The sequence below is a fragment of the Bufo bufo genome, chromosome 7 (genome assembly GCF_905171765.1).
Source record: "Bufo bufo chromosome 7, aBufBuf1.1, whole genome shotgun sequence".
Lineage (NCBI taxonomy): Eukaryota > Metazoa > Chordata > Amphibia > Anura > Bufonidae > Bufo > Bufo bufo.
In genome coordinates this window covers 140,031,125-140,058,029 of record NC_053395.1, presented here as the reverse complement: position 1 = coordinate 140,058,029, position 26,905 = coordinate 140,031,125, and the positions used below count along the sequence as shown (strand labels likewise).

The following is a 26,905-nucleotide window of genomic DNA, read 5'->3' as shown; positions in this document are numbered from 1 at the left end:
TATTTTAATCAGTTTTTTTCCAGTAACAAAGCAAGGGTTAACAGCCAAACAAAACTTAATATTTATTACCCTGATTCTGAAAATAACTGTGGTTATAAACTGCTGTACGACCAAATGGCAGGTCGCAGAAGGAAAGGAACGCCGTATGGTTTCTGGAGGGCAGATTTTGATGGCCTTTTTTTTGGACACCATGTCCCATTTGAAGCCCCCCGATGCACCCCTAGAGTAAAAACTCCAAAAAAGCGACCCCCTCAAGGTATTCAAAATTTATTTTACAAACTTTATTAACCCTTTAGGTGTTCCTCAACAGTTTATCGCAAATAGAGATGAAATTTCAGAATTTCTATTTTTGGCAACCTTGCCTCACAAAAATGTAATATAGTGCAACTAAAAAATCATATGTACCCTAAAAATAGTCCCAACAAAACTGCCACCTTATCCCGTAGTTTCCAAAATGGGGTCACTTTTATGGAGTTTCTACTCTAGGGGTGCATCAGGGGGGCTTCAAATGGGACATGGTGTAAATAAACCAGTCCAGCAAAATCTAACTTCCAAAAACCATACGGCGCACCTTTCCCTCTACGCCCTACCGTGTGCCCGTACAGTAGTTTATAGCCACATATGGGGTGTTTCTGCAAACTACAGAATCGGGGCAATAAATATAGCATTTTGTTTGGCTGTTAACCCTTGCTTTGTTACTGGAAAAATGGATTAAAATGGAAAATTTGCCCAAAAAATTTTAATTCTCAAAATTCATCTCCATTTGCCAATAACTCTTGTACAACACCTAAAGGGTTAACAAAGTTTGTAAAATCAGTTTTGAATACCTTAAGGGGTGCAGTTTCTTAGATGGGGTCACTTTTATCGAGTTTCTACTCTAGGGGTACATCGGGGAGGCTTTAAATGGGACATGGTGTAAATAAACCAGTCCAGCAAAATCTGCCTTCCAAAAACCACACGGCACACCTTTCCCTCTACGCCCTACTGTGTGCCCGTACAGTAGTTTACGGGCCACGTATAGGGTGTTTCTGCAAACTACAGAATCGGGGCCATAAATATAGCATTTTGTTTGGCTATTAACCCTTGCTTTGTTACTGGAAAAAATGGATTAAAATGGAAAATTTGCCAAAAAATCTAAATTCTTAAATCTTATCTCCATTTGCCATTAACTCTTGTGGAACACTTAAAGGGTTAACCGTTTGTAAAATCAGTTTCGAATACCTTGAAGGGTGTAGTTTCTAGAATGGGGTCATTTTTGGGTGGTTTCTATTATGTAATCCTCACAAAGTGACTTCAGACCTGAACTGGTCCCTAAAATTTTTTTTTTTTAAATTTCAGAAAAATTTTGAGATTTGCTTCTAAACTTCTAAGCCCTGTAACATCCCTAAAAACTAAAATGTCATTCCCAAAATTATCCAAACATGAAGTAGACATATGGGGAATGTAAAGTAATAACTATTTTTGGAGGTATTACTATGTATTATAGAAGTAGAGAAATTGAAACTTGGAAATTTACAAATTTTTCCCAAATTTTGGTAAATTTGGTATTTTTTTCTTTATAAAAAAGACTGGTCATGAAGTACGTGACAAAATATGTAACTGACACCCGGCTCAGTCGCCGGGACCGCGCTTGTACAGGCGGCGCATGCGCCGTCGGACTCAAGCGCGATCCTGTAACTGAATCGCGCATGCGCCGTCCCCAATGCCTGCCTGTCTTCTCTTCCTCACGCGCGATTCAGTTACAGGATCGTGCTTGAGTCCGACGGCGCATGCGCCACCTGTACAAGCGCGGTCCCGGCGACTGAGCCGGGTGTCAGTTACACTGCTTAGAGGAGGGGTTAGGGCAGGGGAGTTACAGCCTGGAGTGAGGGAAGGGCTACCCCCTTGACTTCTACCGTGACTTCAGGAGCTGGAGACGAGGATTTTATAAGTCATTTTTTTTCATGAATATACATCCCAGGAAAGCGGCACAAGAATGCATTGAAACAGAATGAGGGTAATCTATAAGGTACTGGTAATAGTTTATTAAGTGAAATCGAGGTGAAAGGTTCGCTTTAAGGTGAAATATGGCTGTGTCCTTAAGGAGTTAAACATCTTCCGTGAATTGATCATCTCCCTTAGGGATTTGATCAAATCACAATTTTCATCATTTCCCTAAGCTGGCGGAAGGCAGAGAAAGTAGTTATACTAATTCTTTGAAATACAGCGTATTTAGCAATTGAAATTATTTTGTTCGTCATAAGATAAGAAAATGTGGCTCTTACTTCTCATAGATTGTTTTAACCTTCTTCAACATTGCAGTATAATAGAAGTAGACTTACTGTATTTCACAAATCTTTTCATTTTAAAAATGCATAGTTTTTTCTGAAGCAAGTGGACATCATAAATTATGCTGTGTGTTTCTGAATGTAGCATTGCTAAGCACACCTCTTTGATTTAAACACTTTTCAAATCCAGGTTGGAAGCTCTGTTCATAAATTCTGCTGTATTATAAATCAGTGAGTCCATCAGATAACTCTGGTTTGTTGTGTGATGGATCCAGTATCATACAACACAGATATGAACATATCCTCCTTACTATCTTATATTTAGTGCTATCTGTTCATTCTCACTGCATTTTTAGTAATCTATATAGGTCACAATGTCCTAAATGATTTCATAATATATCTTTACAGACAAAAGAGCTCCATTCTTAGCTGACATCAGTGGATTTAAATTATAACATTTTCAGAAACCATGCAGAAGATTCATTTGTGCAGCTTCCATTGAGTTCAAGAGAAAACTCCTAAACTACTCCGCAGTTGCATTAAATAATTGGACACAGTGCAAAATGGGGATTCCAAATAAATAATATTGCCAATAAAGTGACAGAATAATACCATATTATTCCAGTAAAGAAAAATTTGCCTCTGCAGAGATTCCCTTAAAGGTTTGTATAGAAACCTTCTTTACAGCATACCTCTGCCCTCACTGACAATACAAACTTATTTGGCTTCCAAGGACATTGTAATTAATCTTCATAATAAAAAACAAAAAAAGAATTTTTACATTGGTATGATTAAACTTTGCACAATTGCCTTTTTTTCCTTTGACTTTGACTTCTGGTTAAAATGTGGTAAAAAATGGAGATTGTTACTGAAAGCCACAGACTTTAGTTAGTTTTAGTATGACTACAGGACTGTGCACATCTTTTCCTGTTTTTTTTTTTCTGGCAAAGACAGATGACTCATTTATTTTCCTTTGCAGCTAAAATTATGAATGTCAAGTATAACTATATGAATTTCCCAGAAATGTATGACTCAATTATATTAACATATTTTTAAAATATTTTTGGGCACTTACAGTCTAGTGCTGTGATCACAGATCAAGAAAGAGATATACTGTATATACAAATGCACATACAATAAAAATAATACATTTTAAATATTGAGTACTTTTTTTAAAAAATAAAAAAGGACGATAGGCAGAGAAACATATCAAACAGTATCTAGAATAAGGTCTTACCTAATGGATCGGCCAAGCCTATTAATACAATGGGCCTACATTTACTAATGTAATCGCACGTAGAATGTGGCTTAAAATTCTGGTGGGGTTCTAGCTTAGCTGTAAATGGTGTTGCTTAGGAGAAAGGGGAGCGGCATATTATAAAGCAATTGCATCAATCTGCAGGCAGAATGACATGAGCAGTTTGATATATAGTTTTATATGAAAATATTCAGCAAAATTTGTAATTTATACATTAAAACAGCTAGCTATGAATACACACAAAGGGAATGAAATCAATAACTGATAAGACAGCCCTAATTGAAGTCAGAAATTAGTTTTACAGAATCTTTAGCCACAAAACAATGCTGTACATTAATCTGCTCAGCTTTTCCTGCTTTATAACATGCCGTATTCACACTGCACTGAATTTTGTGGTGACAGCTTAAGTCATCTTCCCCTGTAGGAGGGTGCCTGAGCAACAGGTACAGTTGCAAGAAAAAGTATTTGAACCCTTGGAATGATATGTATTTCTGCACAAATTGGTCATAAAATGTGATCTGATCTTCATCTAAGTCACAACAATAGACAATCACAGTCTGCTTAAACTAATAACACACAAAGAATTAAATGTTACAATTTTTTTATTGAACACACCATGTAAACATTCACAGTGCAGGTGGAAAAAGTATGTGAACCCCTAGACTAATGACATCTCCAAGAGTTAATTGGAGTGAGGTGTCAGTCAACTGGAGTCCAATCAATGAGATGAGATTGGAGGTGTTGGTTACAGCTGCCCTGCCCTATAAAAAACACACACCAGTTCTGGGTTTGCTTTTCACAAGAAGCATTGCCTGATGTGAATGATGCCTCGCACAAAAGAGCTCTCAGAAGACCTACAATTAAGAATTGTTGACTTGCATAAAGCTGGAAAGGGTTATAAAAGTATCTCCAAAAGCCTTGCTGTTCATCAGTCCACGGTAAGACAAATTGTCTATAAATGGAGAAAGTTCAGCACCTACTTTCCCTAGGAGTGTCTGTCCTGTAAAGATGACTGCAAGAGCACAGCACAGACTGCTCAATGAGGTGAAGAAAAATCCTAGAGTGTCAGCTAAAGACTTACAAAAGTCTCTGGCATATGCTAACATCCCTGTTAGCGAATCTACGATACGCAAAACACTAAACAAGAATGGATTTCATGGGAGGATACCACAGAGTAAGCCACTGCTCTCCAAAAAAAACATTGCTGCACGTTTACAGTTTGCACAAGAGCACCTGGATGTTCCACAGCAGTACTAGCAAAATATTCTGTGGACAGATGAAACCAAAGTTGAGTTGTTTGGAAGAAACACACAACACTATGTGTGGAAAAAAAGAGGCACAGCACACCAACATCAAAACCTCATCCTAACTGTGAAGTATGGAGTTGGGGGCATCATTATTTGGGCTGCTTTGCTGCGTCAGGGCCTGGACGGATTACTATCATCGAAGGAAAAATTTATTCCCAAGTTTATCAAGACATTTTGCAGGAGAACTTAAGGCCATCTGTCCACCAGCTGAAGCTCAACAGAAGATGAGTGTTGCAACAGGACAATGACCCAAAGCATAGAAGTAAATCAACAACAGAATGGCTTAAACAGAAGAAAATACGCCTTCTGGAGTTGCCCAGTCAGAGTCTTGACCTCAACCCGATTGAGATGCTGTGGCATGACCTCAAAAAAGCGATTCACACCAGACATCCCAAGAATATTGTTGAACTGAAACAGTTCTGTAAAGAGGAATGGTCAAGAATTACTCCTGACCGTTGTGCACGTCTGATCTGCAACTACAGGAAACGTTTGGCTGAAGTTATTGCTGCCAAAGGAGGTTCAACCAGTTATTAAATCCAAGGGTTCACATACTTTTTCCACCTGCACTGTGAATGTTTACATAGTATGTTTAATAAAAACATGGTAACATTTAATTCTTTGTGTGTTATTAGTTTTAGCAGACTGTGATTGTCTATTGTTGTGACTTAGATGAAGATCAGATCACATTTTATGACCAATTTGTGCAGAAATCCATATCATTCCGAAGGGTTCACATACTTTTTCTTGCAACTGTACTTTAGTTTTCTAGTCCCTGTGCAGGTTTGCTATTTTTGTGTTCTGATTTCCCATTCCCAACCTCTGCCTGTTTTTGGGATTGTCCACTGATAATGATTGTCCTGGCCATTCTGGAGCAATGCACCAGTGTCTATTGACTCACCTAAGTCAGCTTTCATTGAACGGAGAGTACTCCAAGAGGTAGCAGCCTGGTGGTTCCCCTGCAGACCAGATCTCTGTATAGGGTGAAAGGATGAATGCCAGGGACACTTAGATAATGCCCTTAGGAGTAGCCCTAAGCCAAACTATGTTGCATTCTTAGGGAGTTAATAGATTATACTATATATCCCAAACTGATACGAATAACAACTACAATCTGTCCCACAAAAACAAGCAAAAATTGTTACTCTTAGAATGCAGTGCTGTCATCACAGATCAAGAAAGAGATATATTTTATATACAAATGCACAAACAATAAAAATAATAGTGGGGGGTTTAGTCAGCACAACCATATATGCAGGTGCACATCGCTATGGCGAAATACATATACAAAGAAAAGAACACAAATGCAATAGCACTCTGCAACCAGCACTCCGCCCTGCCTGCATGCTGGATGTTGAATGAGGCATTGGTGTACATTTTGGCCAAAGCGTAATAAGCCACTCACCACATCAAGGTCGCCTCTATGAGCGGTCCCTAACACTAGTTCCTACCTGTTTATGGGCCATGACAGCCACACAAAGTCCAGAGAGCGCAGGTACAGCATGAACGCCAGGCACACTCTGCTTTTAACCCCGTCCGGTGCCGTTACAGCTTTCATCGGATCCAGGGATGCAAGTACCAACATGCATGCTGAGCCCACTATATACTTCTCCTGGAGCCAAATGGCTACTGGTAGGCGCTGTAGAAGTAGACTCAGTTTTATACTGACTTTAAAACCAGCCCCCAGGGCAGACTAGCTGGTCAGGTGTGCATGACTGCATGTAGATTGCCATGCCTCCAATATATACTACAATCAAAAAATGTGGGGAATTCAGTCAATACAACCCTATATGCTGGTGTACATTGCTATGGCGAAATACATATACAAAGAAAAGAACACAAATGCAATAGCACTCTGCAACCAGCACTCCACCCTGCCTCCATGCTGGATGTTGAATGAGGCATTGGTGTACATTTTGGCCAAAGCGTAATAAGCCACTCACCACGTCAAGGTCGCCTCTATGAGTGGTCCCTAACACTAGTTCCTACCTGTTTATGGGCCATGACAGCCACACAAAGTCCAGGGAGCGCAGGTACAGCATGAACGCCAGGCACACTCTGCTTTTAACCCCGTCCGGTGCCGTTACAGCTTTCATCGGATCCAGGGATGCAAGTACCAACATGCATGCTGAGCCCACTATATACTTCTCCTGGAGCCAAATCGCTACTGGTAGGCCCTGTAGAATTAGACTCAGTTTTATACTGACTTTAAAACCAGCCTCCAGGGCAGACTAGCTGGTTATGTGTGTATGACTGCATGGAGATCGCCATGCCTCCAATATATACTACAAAGAAAAAATGTGGGGGATTCAGTCAGCACAACCCTATATGCAGGTGCACATCGCTATGGCGAAATACATATACAAAGAAAAGAACACAAAAGCAATAGCACTCTGCAACCAGCACTCTGCCCTGCCTCCATGCTGGATGTTGAATGAGGCATTGGTGTACATTTTGGCCAAAGCGTAATAACCCACTCACCACGTAAAGGTCGCCTCTATGAGTGGTCCCTAACACTAGTACCTACCTGTTTATGGGCCATGACAGCCACACAAAGTCCAGAGAGCGCAGGTACAGCATGAATGCCAGGCACACTCTGCTTTTAATCCCGTCCGGTGCCGTTACAGCTTTCATCGGATCCAGTATAAAACTGAGTCTACTTCTACAGGACCTACCAGTAGCCATTTGGCTCCAGGAGAAGTATATAGTGGGCTCAGCATGCATGTTGGTACTTGCATCCCTGGATCCGATACAAGCTGTAACGGCACCGGACGGGGTTAAAAGCAGAGTGTGCCTGGCGTTCATGCTGTACCTGCGCTCTCTGGAATTTTTGTGGCTGTCATGGCCCATAAACAGGTAGGAACTAGTGTTAGAGACCACTCATAGAGGCGACCTTGACGTGGTGAGTGGCTTATTACGCTTTGGCCAAAATGTACACCAATGCCTCATTCAACATCCAGCATGGAGGCAGGGCGGAGTGCTGGTTGCAGAGTGCTATTGCATTTGTGTTCTTTTCTTTGTATATGTATTTTGCCATAGCGATGTGCACCTGCATATAGGGTTGTGCTGACTGAATCCCCCACATTTTTTCTTTGTAGTATATATTGGAGGCGTGACGATCTCCATGCAGTCATGCACACCTGACCAGCTAGTCTGCCCTGGAGGCTGGTTTTAAAGTCAGTATAAAACTGAGTCTACTTCTACAGGGCCTACCAGTAGCCATTTGGTTCCAGGAGAAGTATATAGTGGGCTCAGCATGCATGTTGGTACTTGCATCCCTGGATCCGATGAAAGCTGTAACGGCACCGGACGGGGTTAAAAGCAGAGTGTGCCTGGCGTTCATGCTGTACCTGCGCTCTCTGGACTTTGTGTGGCTGTCATGGCCCATAAACAGGTAGGAACTAGTGTTAGGGACCACTCATAGAGGCGACCTTGACGTGGTGAGTGGCTTATTACGCTTTGGCCAAAATGTACACCAATGCCTCATTCAACATCCAGCATGGAGGCAGGGCGGAGTGCTGGTTGCAGAGTGCTATTGCATTTGTGTTCTTTTCTTAATAAAAATAATAAATTTTAAATATTATGGACCTATATTTGCTAATGTAATCACAACGTAGATTGTGGGCTAAAATTATGGTGGGGTTCTAGCTTAGTTGTAAATGGTGTTGCTTAGAAGAAAGGGAAGTGGCCTATTATGCAACAATTTGCAGAAATTTCAGCACAAAATTCTATTGCAAAGTATAACACATGTTGGTGGGATTAAAGTTAGACAAAAGTGTTTAGCTATGCACCAAATTTATCATCCAGTGTTAAACTTGGCACATCTTTAGATTGTAACAGCTACAATTCGTCCTGCCCCAAATCAAGGTGCCACCAGTACCGCCTGCTGTCAGGTCCTTTGACACCGACAGCCGGGTAGAAATCAGTCATAACAGACTTAATTCCAAGTCCGACCTCTGGGTATTATACCCGGTATCTCTACTGACACCTCCTGGACTCTGGTTGTTCCAATGGTATTCTATAACATCCTGGGGAAGCTGCTAGAGTCTATGTACAAGATAAGTATAGCAAATTTTACAGTAAGGTCCCTATTAGGCTGCATGAATTTTGGGGCAATCAAGAGTTTATACAAACTCCCATTCCCAATAATTGGCTCGTATAATCAAGCAGCCTATTAGTCAATGGATGAGCAAATGGTTGTTTGATGACTGGAAACTTTCATTAGGATAACAGGTGCCCAATTATTGGGCACACATCTTACCTTTGTAATCAGGGGTGTGTTACTGTTAATAGAAGAGAATGGGGGAGGAATGACTGCGGTAGTAATAAATCCTCAAAGTTTGCATTGGCCTCTGTAATCAGGCCAGTGCAGTGAGCATTGATTGATTTATATCATCAGCCATTGGAGCTCACACTGCCGGAGGATCAAGCAGTATAATAGGGCCTTAAAGAGAACCTTTCATCGGTCTCCTGCTATGTCCCCCGGTATTTTTGCTGACTTGGTAACACTGGTAGGGGCCTGCCCTGTTTCTACTGGGTGTTCCTTCTCCCAAAAAAAACTCAGGAACGCTCAGGAACGCCCAGGAGAAAAAGGGAAGGCTCTTCCCAGTGTTACCAAGTCATCAAAAATACCGGGGGACATAGCAGGAGACCGATGAAAGGTTCTCTTTAAGGCCCTATTATACTGCTTGATCCTCCGGCAGTGTGAGCTCCAATGGCTGATGATATAAATCAATCAATGCTCAATACCAGGGGTCATAGTGGGAGAACGGAGCTGCACCCCGGAATAATAGTAAGTGCAGTGCGATCCTGGAGCGCCGCTCTACACAGCCTGATAGTTATCTTACAATGTTTGGACCGATGAAAGGTCCTCTTTAAGTCACTCACTGTCATCCCCTCTGCCATTTGATCTGAAATTGGCAATTTTGGCAACTCAGAAATGCTTTTGGGCAATTTCTCTGCCACCAGAAGCATATAGCTGTGTCTACTTTGTAGTGGTCAGTGTGTGTCACTGTATCTGCTCCCATAGAAGTCAATGGAAGCAGCACAGCAGTGACATGCTCATTCCACTACAGGGTAGACAGAACTGTCTGCTTCCAGTGCAGGAGATATTGCTAAACAGCTGATCAGCAGGGCAAATGTGTGTTGGAACCCTTCTGATCAGCTAACCAGATTATCAAAACAAATCTGAAGTTTTTCTAAATCATTTTGGACAAATTGCATAAAATGGTGCTCAGTGGCATTTTACTTTGAGAATTGCCAGGAAAACACCACGAGGAAGCAAGATAAAGGATCAGTCATGACACTGGAAATGGGGGTCGGGCGCTTGCGGTGTTTGGCTCATAGACTTACAGCCTAGATCAGCCAATCAGGGGGGCAGCAGGCCAGGAGTTGCCTTTACAAAACAATCAGAATATCATTCTGCTTTGTAATTGTGAGCTGGCAGGAAGCTGTGCAGTTCTGCGGCTGCAGACTGGCATACTGAGCTAGGAACAGTATAAGAAGATTATGGAGACAGATTAGGTGATAGGGAAAGATAGTGTAAGAACATTATAGGGAGAGAATATTTAGGAATTTGTGGTATATTAAGGGGTATAATCAGGGGAAGGGAGTTAGAACTGGTCATTATCAGGTGTATTTGCTGGCAGGTTATTGTCACCTAATCTTCTGGCAACTAGTTCAACATTACAGATTCCTTCAAACACAGTCTTTTTTAGGAAAAAGTTTCTATCTACACTTCCATACAAATTACTTGTCCCTCCTTTTTTTTCAGTGTCTATTTACCGTCTGTAATTGGGCATCTGTGTGCTTTATAGCTGTGTTACTGAACACGTTGCACAGGGGTGGATACAGCAGCAAACACATTTCACATCAATAATGCAAAATCTAACAAAATTTGCATCACAGCATCTAGTTGAAAAAATGTGTATCATCACCGTAAAATTATTGAACAAGTTTTAGTGAATGCATATTATTCTGCAAAAGCAGCATTCAATAATTCTACAGCATTTTATATCTCTAATGCAAATTACAACTGTGTTAGTGAAGGTGTTCTGTCTTCATACACGTTCACACAGTGTGCAGTCTGACATTCAGCATAAACCATCCCTGTCTTCCAAATAAGAGGACTGTTCTTCGTAGTCTAACTTGTTTATTGGTCAACAGGTTGTACTCTCTGCGTGGTGCGCATGAGTGAGAGATTATACATTTGATTGGTAAAACTACAAGAATACAAATAACATGTATAAGTATAAAGCATGGGATAGCATGTATTATAACATTTACATTAACAATGAAAGCACATGGTAAAATGGCTGCCTATACATAGGATTGTATACCTAGTTAACAGTAATAACTCCCTGAGTAACAATACAAGTAACTGAACAGCTCTGCATAACATAATATCCCTGTTAGAGATGGCCTTGCGGTTCGCCCGGCGGTCGGTTTGCGGCGAACTTCGCGTGTTCGCGATTCGCCGAACATGCGAACATATGGCAATATTCGCGACGACCATATTCTTTTACATTGTGAAGAACTTTGACCCATGACACATCCATCAGGTGGTACAGGACAGCCAATTGAAAAGTTTCAGCACATGGACATACCCCCTACCTTATAAATAGACCTGATCTGGCCGCCATTTTACATTCAGTCTTTTGTCAGTGTAGGGAGAGGTTGCTGTCTGGAGCAGGGACAGACTCTTAGGGACACAAATCTCTAGCTAATAGGTCCACAAAAGTCCTTTCAAGGACTGGTATAGGTGTACTATTGATAGGTGTGCAGTACAGAGTGGTGTAATACACTTATAATATACTTTCTAACATAGAAAGTATATTATAGTGGATTTGTATTGTGCAGCAGTGGTGGTGAGCGGTTCTGCAGCGATACTGCAGCTACACAGAGTGACAAATGCAATTACAAAAAATAATTGTAACTGGTGTGATATACCAGTCGCCCCCCAAAACAACTGATTGAAGCAGGGTGTTATATACCAATATACTTTATTTATAGTGTATTTGAGTACTGCAGCATTTGTTTGCTGTTTTGCTGCGTTCCCTCTGCTACACACAGTGACAAACGGTACTGGAAAAAATAATTATAACTGGTGTGAAATACCAGTCGCCCCCCAAAGCAACTGATTGAAGCGGGGTGTTATATACCTTCTTGCACAAATACTGCGCTTCTATAGAGACTTTTGTCACAGGGTTATATAAAAAATTACAGGCAAATGAAAAGGCAGGCCCTTACGCAGGGGTGGTAGGGAAGGAGCACCAGGCCAGAACCTAAGTGGTAAGTTGCAGAAGGTGCGTTTGATTACCTCAAAGGATGCACCAGACTTGGTTGAGTGGCTCACTCAGCCTTCTGCTTCTGCACCCTCCTCATCCTCTCTATCTGCACCCTCTTCACTCTCTGCTGTGTGCACCAAAGACACCACCACCAAGGAATTAGAGGTGGTGGTGTCTTTGGGGGTGCAGAGGAAGAGGAATTATTTTCCGATCCATTCCAAGACATTTCCGATGCGCAGCCATTCTTGACATCGGATCAGGAAGAGGAGGTAGCAACGGCCGCCACTCAGCAGTCTGACGACAGTACCCAGATCAGCCCAAGGAGGTTGGTATCCGCTGTTGCTTCCTTCTCCGAGATCTCTAATGTTAGTGGTGGGGAAGGTGACGTCGATGATGATGTGTCGATGGACGTCATGTGGGTGCCCACAAGAGAGGAAAAGGAGGGGAGTTCAGAGGGAGAGACGGAGCAGCAGATAGGGAGGAGAAGCAGGCAGAACTTACATTGCACAGGAGGCAAAAAGCAGACTGCAAATGTATCAGGAGCGAGCCATCTACCATGCATGGTCCCCTCTAGCGCTCCCAGGATGCCGGCAAATGGCTCTGCAGTGTGGGCTTTTTTTAACGTGTCCGCTGCTGACAATAGTGTTGCCATCTGCAGCCTTTGCTGTCAACGCATAAGTCGCGATAAGCCACTCACCTAGGGACGACTGCCTTAAGAAGGCACCTGGACTCCCATCACCGAGCCCAGTGGGAGCAACACCGTCAGAAGCCACAAAGCCACACTCTGGGCGCTCACCATCCAGCCTCTTCTCCTTCTCACCTCTCCTCCCAATTGTCCTCCACTCCACCTTACACCATGCTGTCCTCGCGTTTATCTGGCAAAAGGCAGGCTTCCGTGGCCCAAATGTTCGAGCGTAAAAAGATGATGACTCTGGATAACCCTCTTGTCCAATGGCTGACCGCTGGCTTGTCGGAACTGCTAGCCCGCCAACTACTGCCATATAAATTAGTGGACTCGGAGGCTTTTAGAAAATTTGTGGCCATTAGAACACTGCAATGGAAGGTCCCAGGAAGGAAATATTCCTCCCAGAAGGGCATCCCAGAGCTATATGGCCACGTCAAGCAGCAAGTGAATGTATCTCTGGCACACAGTGTCGGTGCCAAGATACATCTGACCACAGACACGTGGTCTAGCAAACACGGGCAGGGAAGGTACATAACTTTTACTGCCCACTGGGTAAACCTTCTGACGGCTGTCAAGCATGCAACCCATGGCACCCGTGTAGATTTGGTGTTACCGCCACGGATTGCATTCAGGCCTGTCTCTTCTTCTTCTCCTCCTCCTACTCCATCCTCCCTCTCCTCCTCAGCTGATGCCTCCTTTTCCGCTGCTACCATCTCTTCCGCTGCGCCCCCCAAAATCCGATTCCCCAGAACCTATTCGATGTGCCAGGTGAGACATAGCCATGCTGTGCTGCGTCTGTTGTGCCTGGAAGCCAAGAGCCACACGGGTCCTGCACTCCTTTCAGCTTTGCGTTCACAGGCAGATCAGTGGCTAACCCCGCTCAATTTGACAGTTGGTAAAGTGGCGTGCGACAACGGTGCCAATCTGCTGAGCACACTGAAACAGGGCAAAATGACACATGTGCCATGCATGGCACACGTCCTGAACATAGTCGTGCAGCGATTTGTTGCCAAATACCCCTTGGTCCAGGACGTCTTGCGGCAGGCCAGGAAAATCTCTGGCCATTTTAGAAGATCTTACATTCAGCGGCGACACAACCTGCCCGTGAGACGTCTGATTTGTGACTGCCCGACGCGATGGAACTCCACCTTGTATATGCTTAATAGGCTGCTCCAGTAGAAACGTGCAGTTAATGACTGCCTGTATGAACTCTGCAGCAGGACAGGTGCTGGGGAGCTTGTTTTTTTTTCACTGCGCCAGTGGCTGATCATGCGCGATGCATGCAGACTTCTGCAGCCATTTGATGAGATCACCAAATGGTCAGTCGCAGCCAGGTAGCCATCAGTGACATCGTACCTTACGCCTTCTTTCTGGAGCGTGCATTGCGTTGTGTCATGATCAAGCCTTCGAGGAGCAGGAGCTGGAAGATGAGGAAGTCGCAATGCTGGATGAATTCCCAGGAGGGCTACTCCATCTGAGACAAGTCAACAACAGGAGTCTGAAGAGGAGTCATAGGAGGATGGTGCCAGGGCGGAGGAGGAGAGAGAAGAGCATGCTTTAAACGTTACTGGGATTCCTGGTGTTGTCCGTGGATGGGGGGAGGAGAACGAGGACGACATTATCCTGGATGATGAGCAGGAGCCAGGCCACTCCACCGCTTCCAGTTTAGTGTAAATGGGGGCCTTCATGCTCCAGTGTTTTAAGAGGGACCCCTGTATAAAAAGCATAATGTCACTACCAGAGCTTTGGGACGTTCTCACAGCTCTGTTTCTCCACCCCTGTGATGATTTCACTACTAGAGCTGGGAGGAGTTTTCACTGCTCTGTTTACTTTTGGTTTCCTTCCTCCCAGCTGTTCCTCATGCGTTTGATTTCCCTCTCTTTATATCACCCCTCCTCCTATTGTAGGGCGTGGATTATAGTTCTCATTTCAGTTGTAGCTCTTGCTTTAGTATCTTCACTTGTAGCTATCAGTTCACTGGACCTGTGTTCTGCTGCAGCAAGCACTCCGGATGCTGCCAGCTGTCCTTGGATCCGTCTTCTCTGCGGCTGCAACACCTTCAGCTAAGTGTACAGACATTGTTGTGTGCCTTATTATTTTCTGACTGGATCTGAGGTGGCAACGGTTCCCTCCATATACTGAGTAGGGCACCGGTGGCCGTGCCCCTTCCACTATTGTAGGGGTTACAGTGGTCATCAGTCTTAGGCACGTGGGCATGCCTCGTTCCGCCATTTGGATCCGGGCATGTGCTTTAGCAGAATAGGGAGAGCTTTGAGGGTCGACAGGGGTCACCCTTTATCCTCCCTAGTTTGGGTCCGGTCAGTAGCTCTTTTACTGTGTATACTGTTGTTGCTCACATACAGCCGTGACACATAAAGGGCAAGGACCAGTACTGGGTGGCAACGTACTTGGACCCTCGGTACAAACAAAAAATGGTGGAAATGTTACCACTATCACAGAGGGCTGGCAGAATGCACCACTTCCAGGCCTTTCTTTGAGAAATGCTACATTCTGCTTATGCGGGTGCTGGCAGAGGAATTACCACCCACAGAGAAACAGTTGCGGGTACCAATCCAACAGCGCATGGAAGAAGAGGGCGGTTTGAAGATGTGTTGGTCACTTCGGATATGAGATCATTCTTGCAGCCAACCCATCGACAGCTGTCCTCCGGGTCCAGCCTCAGGGAACGCCTAGACCGACTACATCTGGTTAGCGGCCGATGTGGACGCTCTGAGAAGCAATGAACCCCTGGACTTCTGGGTGGCCAGGCTTGACCTGTGGCCAGAGCTGGCACAATTTGCCATGGAACTGTTGGCTTGCCCCTCGTCCAGTGTCCTGTCCGAAAGGACGTTCAGCGCAGCAGGGGGAAGATCGTGACCGATAAGCGCACTCGCCTAGCTCACGACAGTGTGGACTACCTCACATTTCTAAAAATGAATGAGGCATGGATCTCGGAGGAATTCAACACATGTGACGAGTCGACCGACCATGTTTGATTGAAATTCCTCTTGACAGCCCACAAATATCCGCCATCATCCAGAACAAATCATGGTCCCTGTCGTAGGTAAATACAGTGGCATAAAAGGCCTTTTATATCCGTTGAATGCCAAATTTTTGGGGTCTGTACTGGCCAATACTTACATATTTATCCTGTGAACGCCTAATGTACCTCCAGACATAGAATACAAAGTTCTTTGCTGTCAGGTGAATGCCTATTGTCTAATTTTTGGGGCCTGTACTGGCCGACACTTACATATTTAGCCTGTGAAAGCCTATTGTACCTCCAGCCACAGAATACAAAGTTCTTTGCTGTCAGGTGAACGCCTATTGGCTAATTTTTGGGGCCTGTACTGGCCGACACTTACATATTTATCCTTTGAACGCCTAATGTACCTCCAGCCACAGAATACAAAGTTCTTTGTGGTCAGGTGATCGCCTATTGGCACATTTTTGGGGCCTGTACTGGCCGACACTTACATATTTATCCTGTGAATGCCTAATTTTGCTGACTGTAATTGAAAATCAATGGGTCTGCGGATGCGGACCCATTTTACAGACGTGTGAATGGACCCTTAGCGCTCAGATCCAAGCCATCTGGGGATATGTTAAATGTCTATGTGTATTGTAATGGTTGGGACATTGTATATTTGAGTAGTGATGTCTGTCCTATTGTCTCCACGTGTGTATTGGCCATTTCCTTTTGTCCTGAGAGTTAATTGAATTACTCCTCGGTTGTCTCCAGGACAGAAGACATTGTGTATTCTCCTGCCTGTGATAATTACATCAACCCATTGTGTAAGGTAATTATATCACAGGCAGAGGGGAGGATTTTGTGTAGGAGTGTTTTACTGTATTGTACGTGTTTATTGATTGTTTTACAAAACCCTGTGGGTGGTACTGATGTGTACCAATGTCATATAAGATCAATAAACACACAGCTATGGGTGACCACTGCTTGACCCTCAACACGGAGCCTCGTCTCGTTCTTGGGGGGTTCACTGTATGCTGTTAGAGACTGATTGCTAGGAGTGTAAGCCGCTTGAGTGCGTTTCCTATTCGTCTGCTAGCAGCGGCGGGGCTATGGTACAGTGACTGCACCGCCCCGCCGCAATTGCCGGCCCCCAGCTCCTCCTCCCAGTCCCTCCACGCTCTTGCATACATTGCAGCCTGCGATGTAAAACTGTCAGCATTCGCCCCATAAGACGCAGGGGCATTTTACCCCCATTTTTTGGGGGGGGGAAGTGCGTCTTATGGGGCTAAAAATACGGTACATGGCAAAGTGGGCTGTAAAATATCTCACTGCACCGCTGAACGGCAATTAGGCCCAATTTTTTTTCTTTTGTTACACAAAAGGCTTTTCTACAGATAAGTACAACTGCACCACTAGGCGGCAAATATATTTTTCCTTTTCCCACTAATACACGCAAAAAAGGGCTTTAAAACAAATAACAGCAACGATAGGCGGCAAAGATATTTTTCCTTCTTCCACTAATACATGCAAAAAAGGTCTTTAACCACTTCCCATCTGGGCCCTTTGCCCCCTTCCTGACCAGGCCAAATTTTGCAAAACGGACATATCTCACTTTATGTGGTAATAACTTTGGAACGCCTTTATTTATCCAAGTCATTCAGAGATTGTTTTCTCGTGACACATTGTACTTCATGATAGTCATAAATTTGAGTCAAAATATTTCACCTTTATTTATGAAAAAATCCCAAATTTACCCAAAAATGTAAAAAAAATCGCAATTTTCTAAATTTCAATTTCTCTGCTTTTAAAACAGAAAGTGATACCTCATAAAATATTTATTATTTAACATTCCCCATATGTCTACTTTATGTTGGCATCATTTTGGAAATGTCATTTTATTTTTTTAGGACGTTAGACGGCTTAGAAGTTTAGAAGCAATTCTTCAAATTTTTAAGAAAATTGCCAAAACCCACTTTATAAGGACCAGTTCAGGTCTGAAGTCACTTTGTGGGGCCTACATAGTGGATACCCCCATAAATGACCCCATTGTAGAAACTACACCCCTCAAGGTATTCAAAACCGATTTTACAAACTTTGTTAACCCTTTAGGCGTTCCACAAGAATTAAAGGAAAATGGAGATCAAATTTTTAAATTTCACTTTTTTGGCAGATTTTTCATTTTAATCAATTTTTTTCTCTAACACATCGATGGTTAACAGCCAAACAAAACTCAATATTTATTACCCAGATTCTGCGGTTTACAGAAACACCCCACATGTGGTCGTAAACTGCTGTATGGGCACACGGCAGGGCGCAGAAGGAAAGGAACTCCACATGGTTTTTAGATGCCATGTCCCATTTGAAGCCCCCTGATGCACCCTTACAGTAGAAACTCCCAAGAAGTGACCCCATTTTGGAAACTAGGGGATAAGGTGCCAGTTTTATTAGTACTATTTTTGGGTACATATGATTTTTTGATCATTCAATATAACACTTTATGGGGCAAGGTGACCAAAAAATTGGTTGTTTTAGCACAGTTTCTATTTATTTATTTTTACAGCGTTCACCTTAGGGGTTCAGTCAAGTGACATTTTTATAGAGCAGATTGTTACGGACGTAGCGATACCTAATATGTATACTTTTTCTCATTTATTAAAGTTTTACACAATAATAGCATTTTTGAAACCAAAAAATTATGTTTTAATGTGTCCATGTTCTGAGAGCTATAGTTTTTTTATTTTTTGAGAGATTTTCTTATGTAGGGGCTCATTTTTTGCGGGATGAGGTGACGGTTTTATTGGTACCATTTTGTGGGACATACGCGTTTTTGATCACTTGGTGTTGCACCTTTTGTGATGCAAGGTGACAAAAATTGCTTGTTTTGACACAGTTTTTTTTTTTTTTTTTTTACGGTGTTCACCCGAGGGGTTAGGTCATGTGATATTTTTATAGAGCTGGTTTTTACGGACGCGGCAATACCTAATATGTATACTTTTTTTTATTTGTTTCACTTTAACACAATAATAGCATTTTTGAAACCAAAAAAATTATGTTTTAGTGTCTCCATGTTCTAAGAGCTATAGTTTTTTTATTTTTTGAGAGATTTTCTTATGTAGGGGCTCATTTTTTGCGGGATGAGGTGACGGTTTTATTGGTACCATTTTGTGGGACATACGCGTTTTTGATCACTTGGTGTTGCACCTTTTGTGATGCAAGGTGACAAAAATTGCTTGTTTTGACACAGTTTTTTTTATTTATTTTTTACGGTGTTCATCCGAGGGGTTAGGTCATGTGATATTTTTATAGAGCTGGTTTTTACGGACGCGGCAATACTAAATATGTCTATTTTACTTTATTTTTTCTATTTTAATTTTTTTTTTTTTATTCCTAACTTGGGAACTTTTTTTTTTTTTACATGTGAAACTTTATTTTATTTTATTTTTTCAACCCTTTATTTTTTTTATTTTTTTTTACACTTTTCGTCCCCCATAAGGTCATACAAGACCTCTGGGGGACATTTACTTCACTTTTTCTTTTTTTTTTCACAGTTGATTTCTCCTGTAACTGGGGCTGACATAGTAGCCCCAGTTACAGGACAAATGCACCCCTAGAGAGGCTGTACAGCAGCAATCCTGCGCTGTACAGCCTCACAGCAGGGCTGATCGAGGTCTCTGAGAGACCTCACACAGCCCCTGCACTCTCCGGTCACGGCGGTCACATGACCGCCGGGCCGGAACAGGAAGCGCACAGCGCTTCCTGCTCTGCAGACACAGCGCTCGGTGAGCGCTGTGTCTGCAGCGATCGTGAAGGCAGGGACACCTGGGCACTGTCCCTGCCTTGTCTTAGGGTTGCCCTGCTGTCACTGACAGCGGGCAACCCGATCAGCAGCTGCACGATTAGCGTGCAGCTGCTATTTCTGACAGGACGTTTTAAAACGTGCTGTCAGAAATAGACGTCCACCCATAGGACGTTTATATCCTATGGGCGGACGTGAGGCGGTTAAAACAGATAACTGCTAGGCAGCAAAGATATTTTACCTTTTCCACTAATACACACAAAAAAGGGCTTTAAAACAGATAAGTGCACCACTGAGCGGCAAATATATTTTACTTTTGCCACTAATACACAACATAACGCGCTGTAATTTTTGCACCTCACCACACAACGGCTTATACAGGTGAAACTCGAAAAATTTGAATATCGTGCAAAAGTCCATTTATTTCAGTAATACAAATTAAAAGGAATTGCATTAAAGGGGTTATCCCACTTTGCATTTTCATACTTACCTGCTGCCAGTGCGCCATTCACTTCCTAGATTCTGGCTGGGGGTGGGCTACATCTTGATTGAACACTTCTCCCGGCCGGGCCGCGCGCTGGACTGAATGCGCACGCCGCCGCGCATGCACCATGGTGACTTATTCCTGGCCAGTATAGCACAGAGCCGGTGTGCGCGTTCGCGGCTCTGTACTATTCTGGCCAGGAAGAAGTCACCATGGTGCATGCGCGGCGGCGTGATCGTTCAGGACAGCGAGCTGCCCGGCAGGAAGAAAAGAAGGAGTCTTCTGCGCAAGCGCGGCCACCGGGATTTCAGAGAAGAGCGGTGGTGAGTAACAGGGGAGACCGAATGACAACAATGTGGTTAGTGGGGATTTTCTCCAAAACGGCGGGAATTGGTTAATCAAACATATTTACAAAAATGATCACTGTCAAATCATTAACAGATTTAACAGTGATCATTATGATGGAAATACCCCTTTAATGCAGTTTAAAATTAGAATTTTGTGAAAAGGTTCAATATTCTAGGCTCAAAGTATCACACTCTATTCAGCTAATTAATCCATATCCCCTGAGCAAAGGGTAGCTCAAAATTGTGATTTTGGGGTTTCGTAAACTGTAAGCCATAATCATCCAAATTATAACAATTAAAGTCTTGAAATATCTCGCTTTGCATGTAATGAGTCTATCTCATATGTTAGTTTCACCTTTTAAGTTGCATTACTGAAATAAATTGACTTTGCACGATATTATATTTTTAGAGTTTCACCTGTAAGCCCTTTTATTCCCACTAATACAAGGCAAAAAATGCTTTAGAACTTATAACTGCACCGCAGAAGGGCAAATAAGACGTAAAAATATTTCCTTGTAATGAACCCTGGTAATGCCTGTATCAAACAGCACTTGCACCCTAATAAGAACAGTTTGCTGGAATTACAGAGCTGTATAATGGTAATTTGTATCACCAGTCAGTGCAGCAAATGGTAATCCGATTGTTCCTATTAATCAGGCTGTCAACTCCCCGACTGAACCCTGTTCAACAGAAATGCAGTGGAATGATTCCTCCCTATCCTTTTGTCACGGCGGACAGGATTTAAGATACACAACAAAACAAACAAGTTTCTAGGCGAGAAGCTGGGGATAAGGTCACCTCCTAGCAAATCCCTAACAGCTTTCCCTCTTCTGCTAAGCCCACATTCAGAACCTGAAGGTGGGAATAATGTGTCCTCGTGCCTGGGCTGAAAATACCCTAGAATCCCTGAGATGGTGAAAGGGGAAAAGGGCAGCCTGCTCCCTCAGAACCTGGAGGGGACAGACGACACTCAAACAGCCTAGACAGCAAACCAAAGAAATCCGAAACCAACGTATTTTTTCTGAGCAGGAACAGCCAATTCCTCCTTGCTTGCTTCCACAGCCTGACAGAAGCTATAACCCGCACGGTACACTGGGAGTGAGAGTAATTTAAACCCACGACCCCACCCAGTGCACCTGAAGGGAGCGGATCTAGCACAACTCCAAAACAAACAAATGACTAGACACGTGCTGCTAATCTGGCAGACCTCCGCACATAGTCTGAGCAGGGCATGACACCATTCCCTTCACCTTGATTAATCTTTCCCTGCACTTGTAAATCGTTTCTTTTTAGCACAATGACCACTGTCCCTAGCGCCTGCAGACACATCTCTCCCTGCATTAGGTACGCTGGTGAATGGCAGAATCTAAGATTTCTGCCGTATTTATATGGCTGTGACAACACAGGGCTGGCTGCTTATTGGCTGCATGCATGATGTCAGTATGGATGATACTGCCTTCCCAGACTTCCTTTCTCCATGTCCTCACATGTGCAGCAGCCATTTTAGGAAAATTGTAATTCGTTACTATGAAGCGCGGGGAAATTCGCATTCGGTGTGAATCAAATTTTTCCTGAAATTTGTAATGAACTCCACTTCGTCAGCTTCGATTCGCTTATCTCTAATAATAATGTATGCTTGGTCTTTTTGCTATTGACTGTGACCTGAAAAATTACCAACAATCCTCTAACTCATCTTTTGTATATCAATACCAATGATTGGGCTTGAGCGAATCAAGCTTCGGATCATAAATAATAAGTCAATTTGTTAATTTTTTTGTTTTTAATGCTATTTCTTTAAAGCATTAAAATGTATTGGCTCATTGGAGCCAAACTTCGTCTTTGGGCGAGACTTTGATGAATTACTATTGTAATCATATCTGCGTATTTAAAAATATTTTATAATAGAAATCCGAAGTGGGCTTTAGTACTGGCTGGTACCTCGGCGCCAAATCCCACTTCGGATTCCTATTTTAAAATATTTTTAAATACACAGATATGAATACAATAGTAATTCACCGAAGTCTTATCAACGGCAATGGCTACTGTTGGGAGCATCCAACTTACACCTTAAGAACTCTTAAGATGGGCTAATTATCCAGAACAAAAGTTTGTAGAAATGTTTGTCACTAATAATTGGTCAGTGTAAAGGTGCCGCCAATCATCTGATGAACAAGCAAATGCTCATTCATCAGGTAAAACAATCATTGATATGGACACCAATTAATGCTTTCAGGGTAGCAGATTGACCTGTTCTGTGTAAAACACGGATCTGCATGAAACTGTATAGGGAAAAGTGATCACTCATCACAGTGCAGAGGAGATGATTGCTGCACGTAAAGTTGGGGGCCTGGTTTGATCCTTGCTATAGGGCCCTTACTTCTCTATGCACTCCACGGGGCACGGGGCCACTTTTCTCATAGTTATCCTGTCACGGTTACTCAGGTGACTGGTGTTAGGAGATCAGAGAGACTGCCTGAGGGTAGAGGAATCTAACTGCCTCCTTGATTTCTCTTTATACAGTGTTGATAGGGTTAATGACCACTTCCCTTTTCTCAGCTGTTGTTCAGTGGTCATCACTTCTACCCTTTATAGTCTGACCCCATCCTTCTGACTATGCGGTAGATAGCTTCATTTCGGTTTGGCTGAGCTGGTGAGAGGTCGTCTCTAGTTTTGCTGTTCTTCCATCTCTAGAAGTTAAGTGTCGCATTTGTTTGTATTTGTTATATTCCCTGTTGTTGTATCTGGGCCTGACACAGAGACTTCCATTTGTCCATCTGGGGAGGAATGAGTTGTCTCTGGTCCTAAACTTATTCCAGGGCCTTATAGAGAAATCAGGGCATAGATATCCTGCATATGAATATTCCTACCTTCAAGGTCTATTCATATTGATAGGTAAAATTGCTGGGGAGCCGGGTATCTCAGGGGTCCTGATAATACCCAGGGGGCGCCACATAAACTCCAGTGTTACCAATAAAATTATAGTGGGTTACACTATTAATATCTTGGCGAAAAGTTGCACTTACTTTACCGGGGAGGAGGGCATAGGATAAAGCTCAAGACACCTATACATCAACCTCCCCTGCCGAGATCGCTTCAAAAGATGTAGTGGTAGCTTCCTGGTCCCACGGACCTGAACCCAATCGAGATAGTTTGGGGGTGAGCTGGACCGCAGAGTGAAGGCAAAAAGGCCAACAAGTGCTAAGCATCTCTGGGAACTCCTTCAAGACTGTTGGAAGACCATTTCAGGGGACTACCTCTTGAAGCTCATCAAGAGAATGCCAAGAGTGTGCAAAGCAGTAATCAAAGCAAAAGGTGGCTACTTTGAAGAACCTAGAATATGACATATTTTCAGTGGTTTCACACTTGTTTGTTATGTATATAATTCCACATGTGTTAATTCATAGTTTTGATGCCTTCATAGTCATAAAAATAAAGAAAACTCTTTGAATGTGTCCAAACTTTTGGTCTGTACTGTATATATATATTTATTTTATATTTATTTTTCTTTGTCCTCCTTCCACACCATCTGTGGTTATCCCCTGGTGCCTTATTCATTCCACTTTCCCTCCACCTTTTCTGTACATCCGTGCAGAATACTCCGTCTCCTTTTTTTCTCTTTGCATATTGATAGGTAGTCAGGGCCTGGATTAGGGTTGTCTAGGAGGTGACCTGTTTTTTCCCTAGTTTCCAGGCCCAGTTACTGTTCCCTTTCCCTCCTGTGTTCAGTGTGGAGTTTCCCCCCCACACTGATCGTGACATATCCCCTATCCTGTGGGTAGGCTGCCCGTATACAGTTTAGTTCGGCAGCAGGATCTGAATGCAGCTTGGTGCTAATTTCCGGCCACAACTGTACTTTCCAGACTGCACATGTGCATGCCATTTGTTTCAAATACCATGCACAGGCATTGCTTAGCAAGTACAAGTGAGGCCTGTTAATTACTAATGAGCTGCATCCGGGTACTGCTGCCAGGACACAAGGTGTACTCGCATTCTAATGGTGCCCATACATGTTCATATTTTCATCAGATTTTGTTCAGGTTTTTTGATACAGTTTTGAAGCCAACACCAGATATGGATTTAAAAAATAGAAGTATAATCTGTCTGGAAGGCTGAGGGCACACCAAGATTTTTTGTAGCACTTTTAATTAATTTGACTTCTGCACTACAGTTGTAGTCCAAAACATTAAAATCACATATATGAAATTTCCACACTGCAGCTGTCCCTCAATAGTTAAAATCAATTATTAGTACTACAAAAAGTCTAAGTATAGCCATAGGCCCTGATTTATCGTACATTCACTCCAGAATTCTGGCATCAAAAAGTGCAAAATAGGGCTTTTACAACTTTTTTACATTCAATTGCGCAAAATTTAAGCAATTGCGCAATAATTTGCGACTTTTTACACTCATTTGCTAAAAATTTTGTGACTTTTTGCATTTTTACACCACTTACTCCAATTTTGTAATGTGCGTGGAAAAGTGGGTGTGGTTAGCTATGTTAATGTATTTCACTCCATATTTATCATTGCGACTTCTTTAAAATGTCGCAAAAAAAGTCGCAATCTCACTCCAGGAGGAGGGTGCAGTAGGAAAACTGGAGTAGCTTCTCTAGACAGAAGTGTAACGTCTAAGGACAAGCCAAATTTATCAAGTAACATAAGACATTTGATAAATGTGGCACAGTACAGACTCAGGCCTCCTGCACACGACCGTTTTTTTTTTTTTGCGGTCCGTATACGGAACAATTCATTTCAATGGTTCCGCAAAAAAAACGTAATGTACTCCGTATGCATTCCGTTTCCGTATTTCAGTTTTTCCGTTCCTTTAAACATAGAACATGTCCTAGTATTGCCCGCAAATCACGTTCAGTGGCTCCATTCAAGTCAACGGGTCCGCAAAAAAACGGAACACATACGGAAATGCATCCGTATGTCTTCCGTTTCCGTTCTGTTTTTTGCTGAACCATCTATCGAAAATGTTATGCCCAGCCCAATTTTATCTATGTAATTACTGTATACTGTATATACCATACGGAAAAACGGAATGGAAAAACGGAACAGAAACACAACGGAAACAAAAAACAGAACAACGGATCCGTGAAAAACAGACCGCAAAACACTGAAAAAGCCATACGGTCGTGTGCAATAGGCCTCAAGCAAAACTGACTTCAAATATTCCCCTCATGATAAATTCCCCCCATAGTCTTAAGCCTCATTCACACGTCAGTGTTTTGGTCAGTGATTTCCATCAGTGATTGTTTGTGAGTAGAGTTGAGCGAACACCTGGATGTTCAGGTTCAATGAAGTCAATGGGGACCCGAACTTTTGGGCGCTAAAAAGGCTGTAAAACAGCCCAGGAAAGAGCTAGAGGGCTGCAAAAGGCAGCAACATGTAGGTAAATCCCCTGCAAACAAATGTGGATAGGGAAATGAATTAAAATTAAAAAAATAAAAATGAACCAATATCAATTGGACAGAGGTCCCATAGCAGAGAATCTGGCTTCACGTCAGCAGAGAATCAGTCTCTTCATGCCATAGCAAAGAATCTGGCTTCATGTCAGCAGAGAATCAGTCTCTTCATGCCATAGCAGAGAATCTGGCTTCATGTCAGCGCAGAATCAGTCTTCATGTCATAGCAGAGAATCAGGCTTCACGTCACCCACCACTGGAACAGGCCACTGTCACACATTTAGGCCCCGGCACCCAGACAGAGGAGAGCGGTCCCGTAACAGAGAAACTGGCCTTATGTCAGCGCAGAATCTGTCTTCATGTCATAGCAGAGAATCAGGCTTCACATCACCCACCACTGGTACAGGCCACTGTCACACATTTAGGCCCCGGCACCCAGACAGAGGAGAGCGGTCCCGTAACAGAGAATCTGGCCTTATGTCAGCGCAGAATCTGTCTTCATGTCATAGCAGAGAATCAGGCTTCACGTCACCCACCACTGGAACAGGCCACTGTCACACATTTAGGCCCAGGCACCCAAGCAGAGGAGAGAGGTCCCGTAACAGAGAATCTAGCCTTATGTCAGCGCAGAATCTGTATTCATGTCATAGCAGAGAATCAGGCTTCAAGTCACCCACCACTGGAACAGGCCACTGTCACACATTTAGGCCCAGGCACCCAGGAAGAGGAGAGAGGTCCCGTAACAGAGAATCTGGCCTTATGTCAGCGCAGAATCTGTCTTCATGTCGTAGCAGAGAATCAGGCTTCACGTCACCCACCACTGGAACAGGCCACTGTCACACATTTAGGCCCAGGCAGAGGAGAGAGGTCCCGTAACAGAGAATCTGGCCTTATGTCAGCGCAGAATCTGTCTTCATGTCATAGCAGAGAATCAGGCTTCACGTCACCCACCACTGGAACAGGCCACTGTCACACATTTAGGCCCCGGCACCCAGACAGAGGAGAGCGGTCCCGTAACAGAGAATCTGGCCTTATGTCAGCGCAGAATCTGTATTCATGTCATAGCAGAGAATCAGGCTTCACGTCACCCACCACTGGAA

The 26,905-nt window shown here is 43.2% G+C and overlaps 1 protein-coding gene across 1 annotated transcript in view; it reads left to right on the top strand.

Moving 5' to 3' along the window:
• Positions 1-3,367, top strand: part of LOC121007987 (cytotoxic T-lymphocyte protein 4-like) — a 126,202-nt gene extending 122,835 nt beyond the window's left edge. The window contains exon 5 of the mRNA XM_040440259.1: positions 2,676-3,367. Coding sequence (XP_040296193.1) covers positions 2,676-2,700 — 25 coding nt within the window. The 3' untranslated portion in view covers positions 2,701-3,367. The remainder of the gene's footprint in view (positions 1-2,675) is intronic.
• Positions 3,368-26,905: the final 23,538 nt, after the last annotated feature.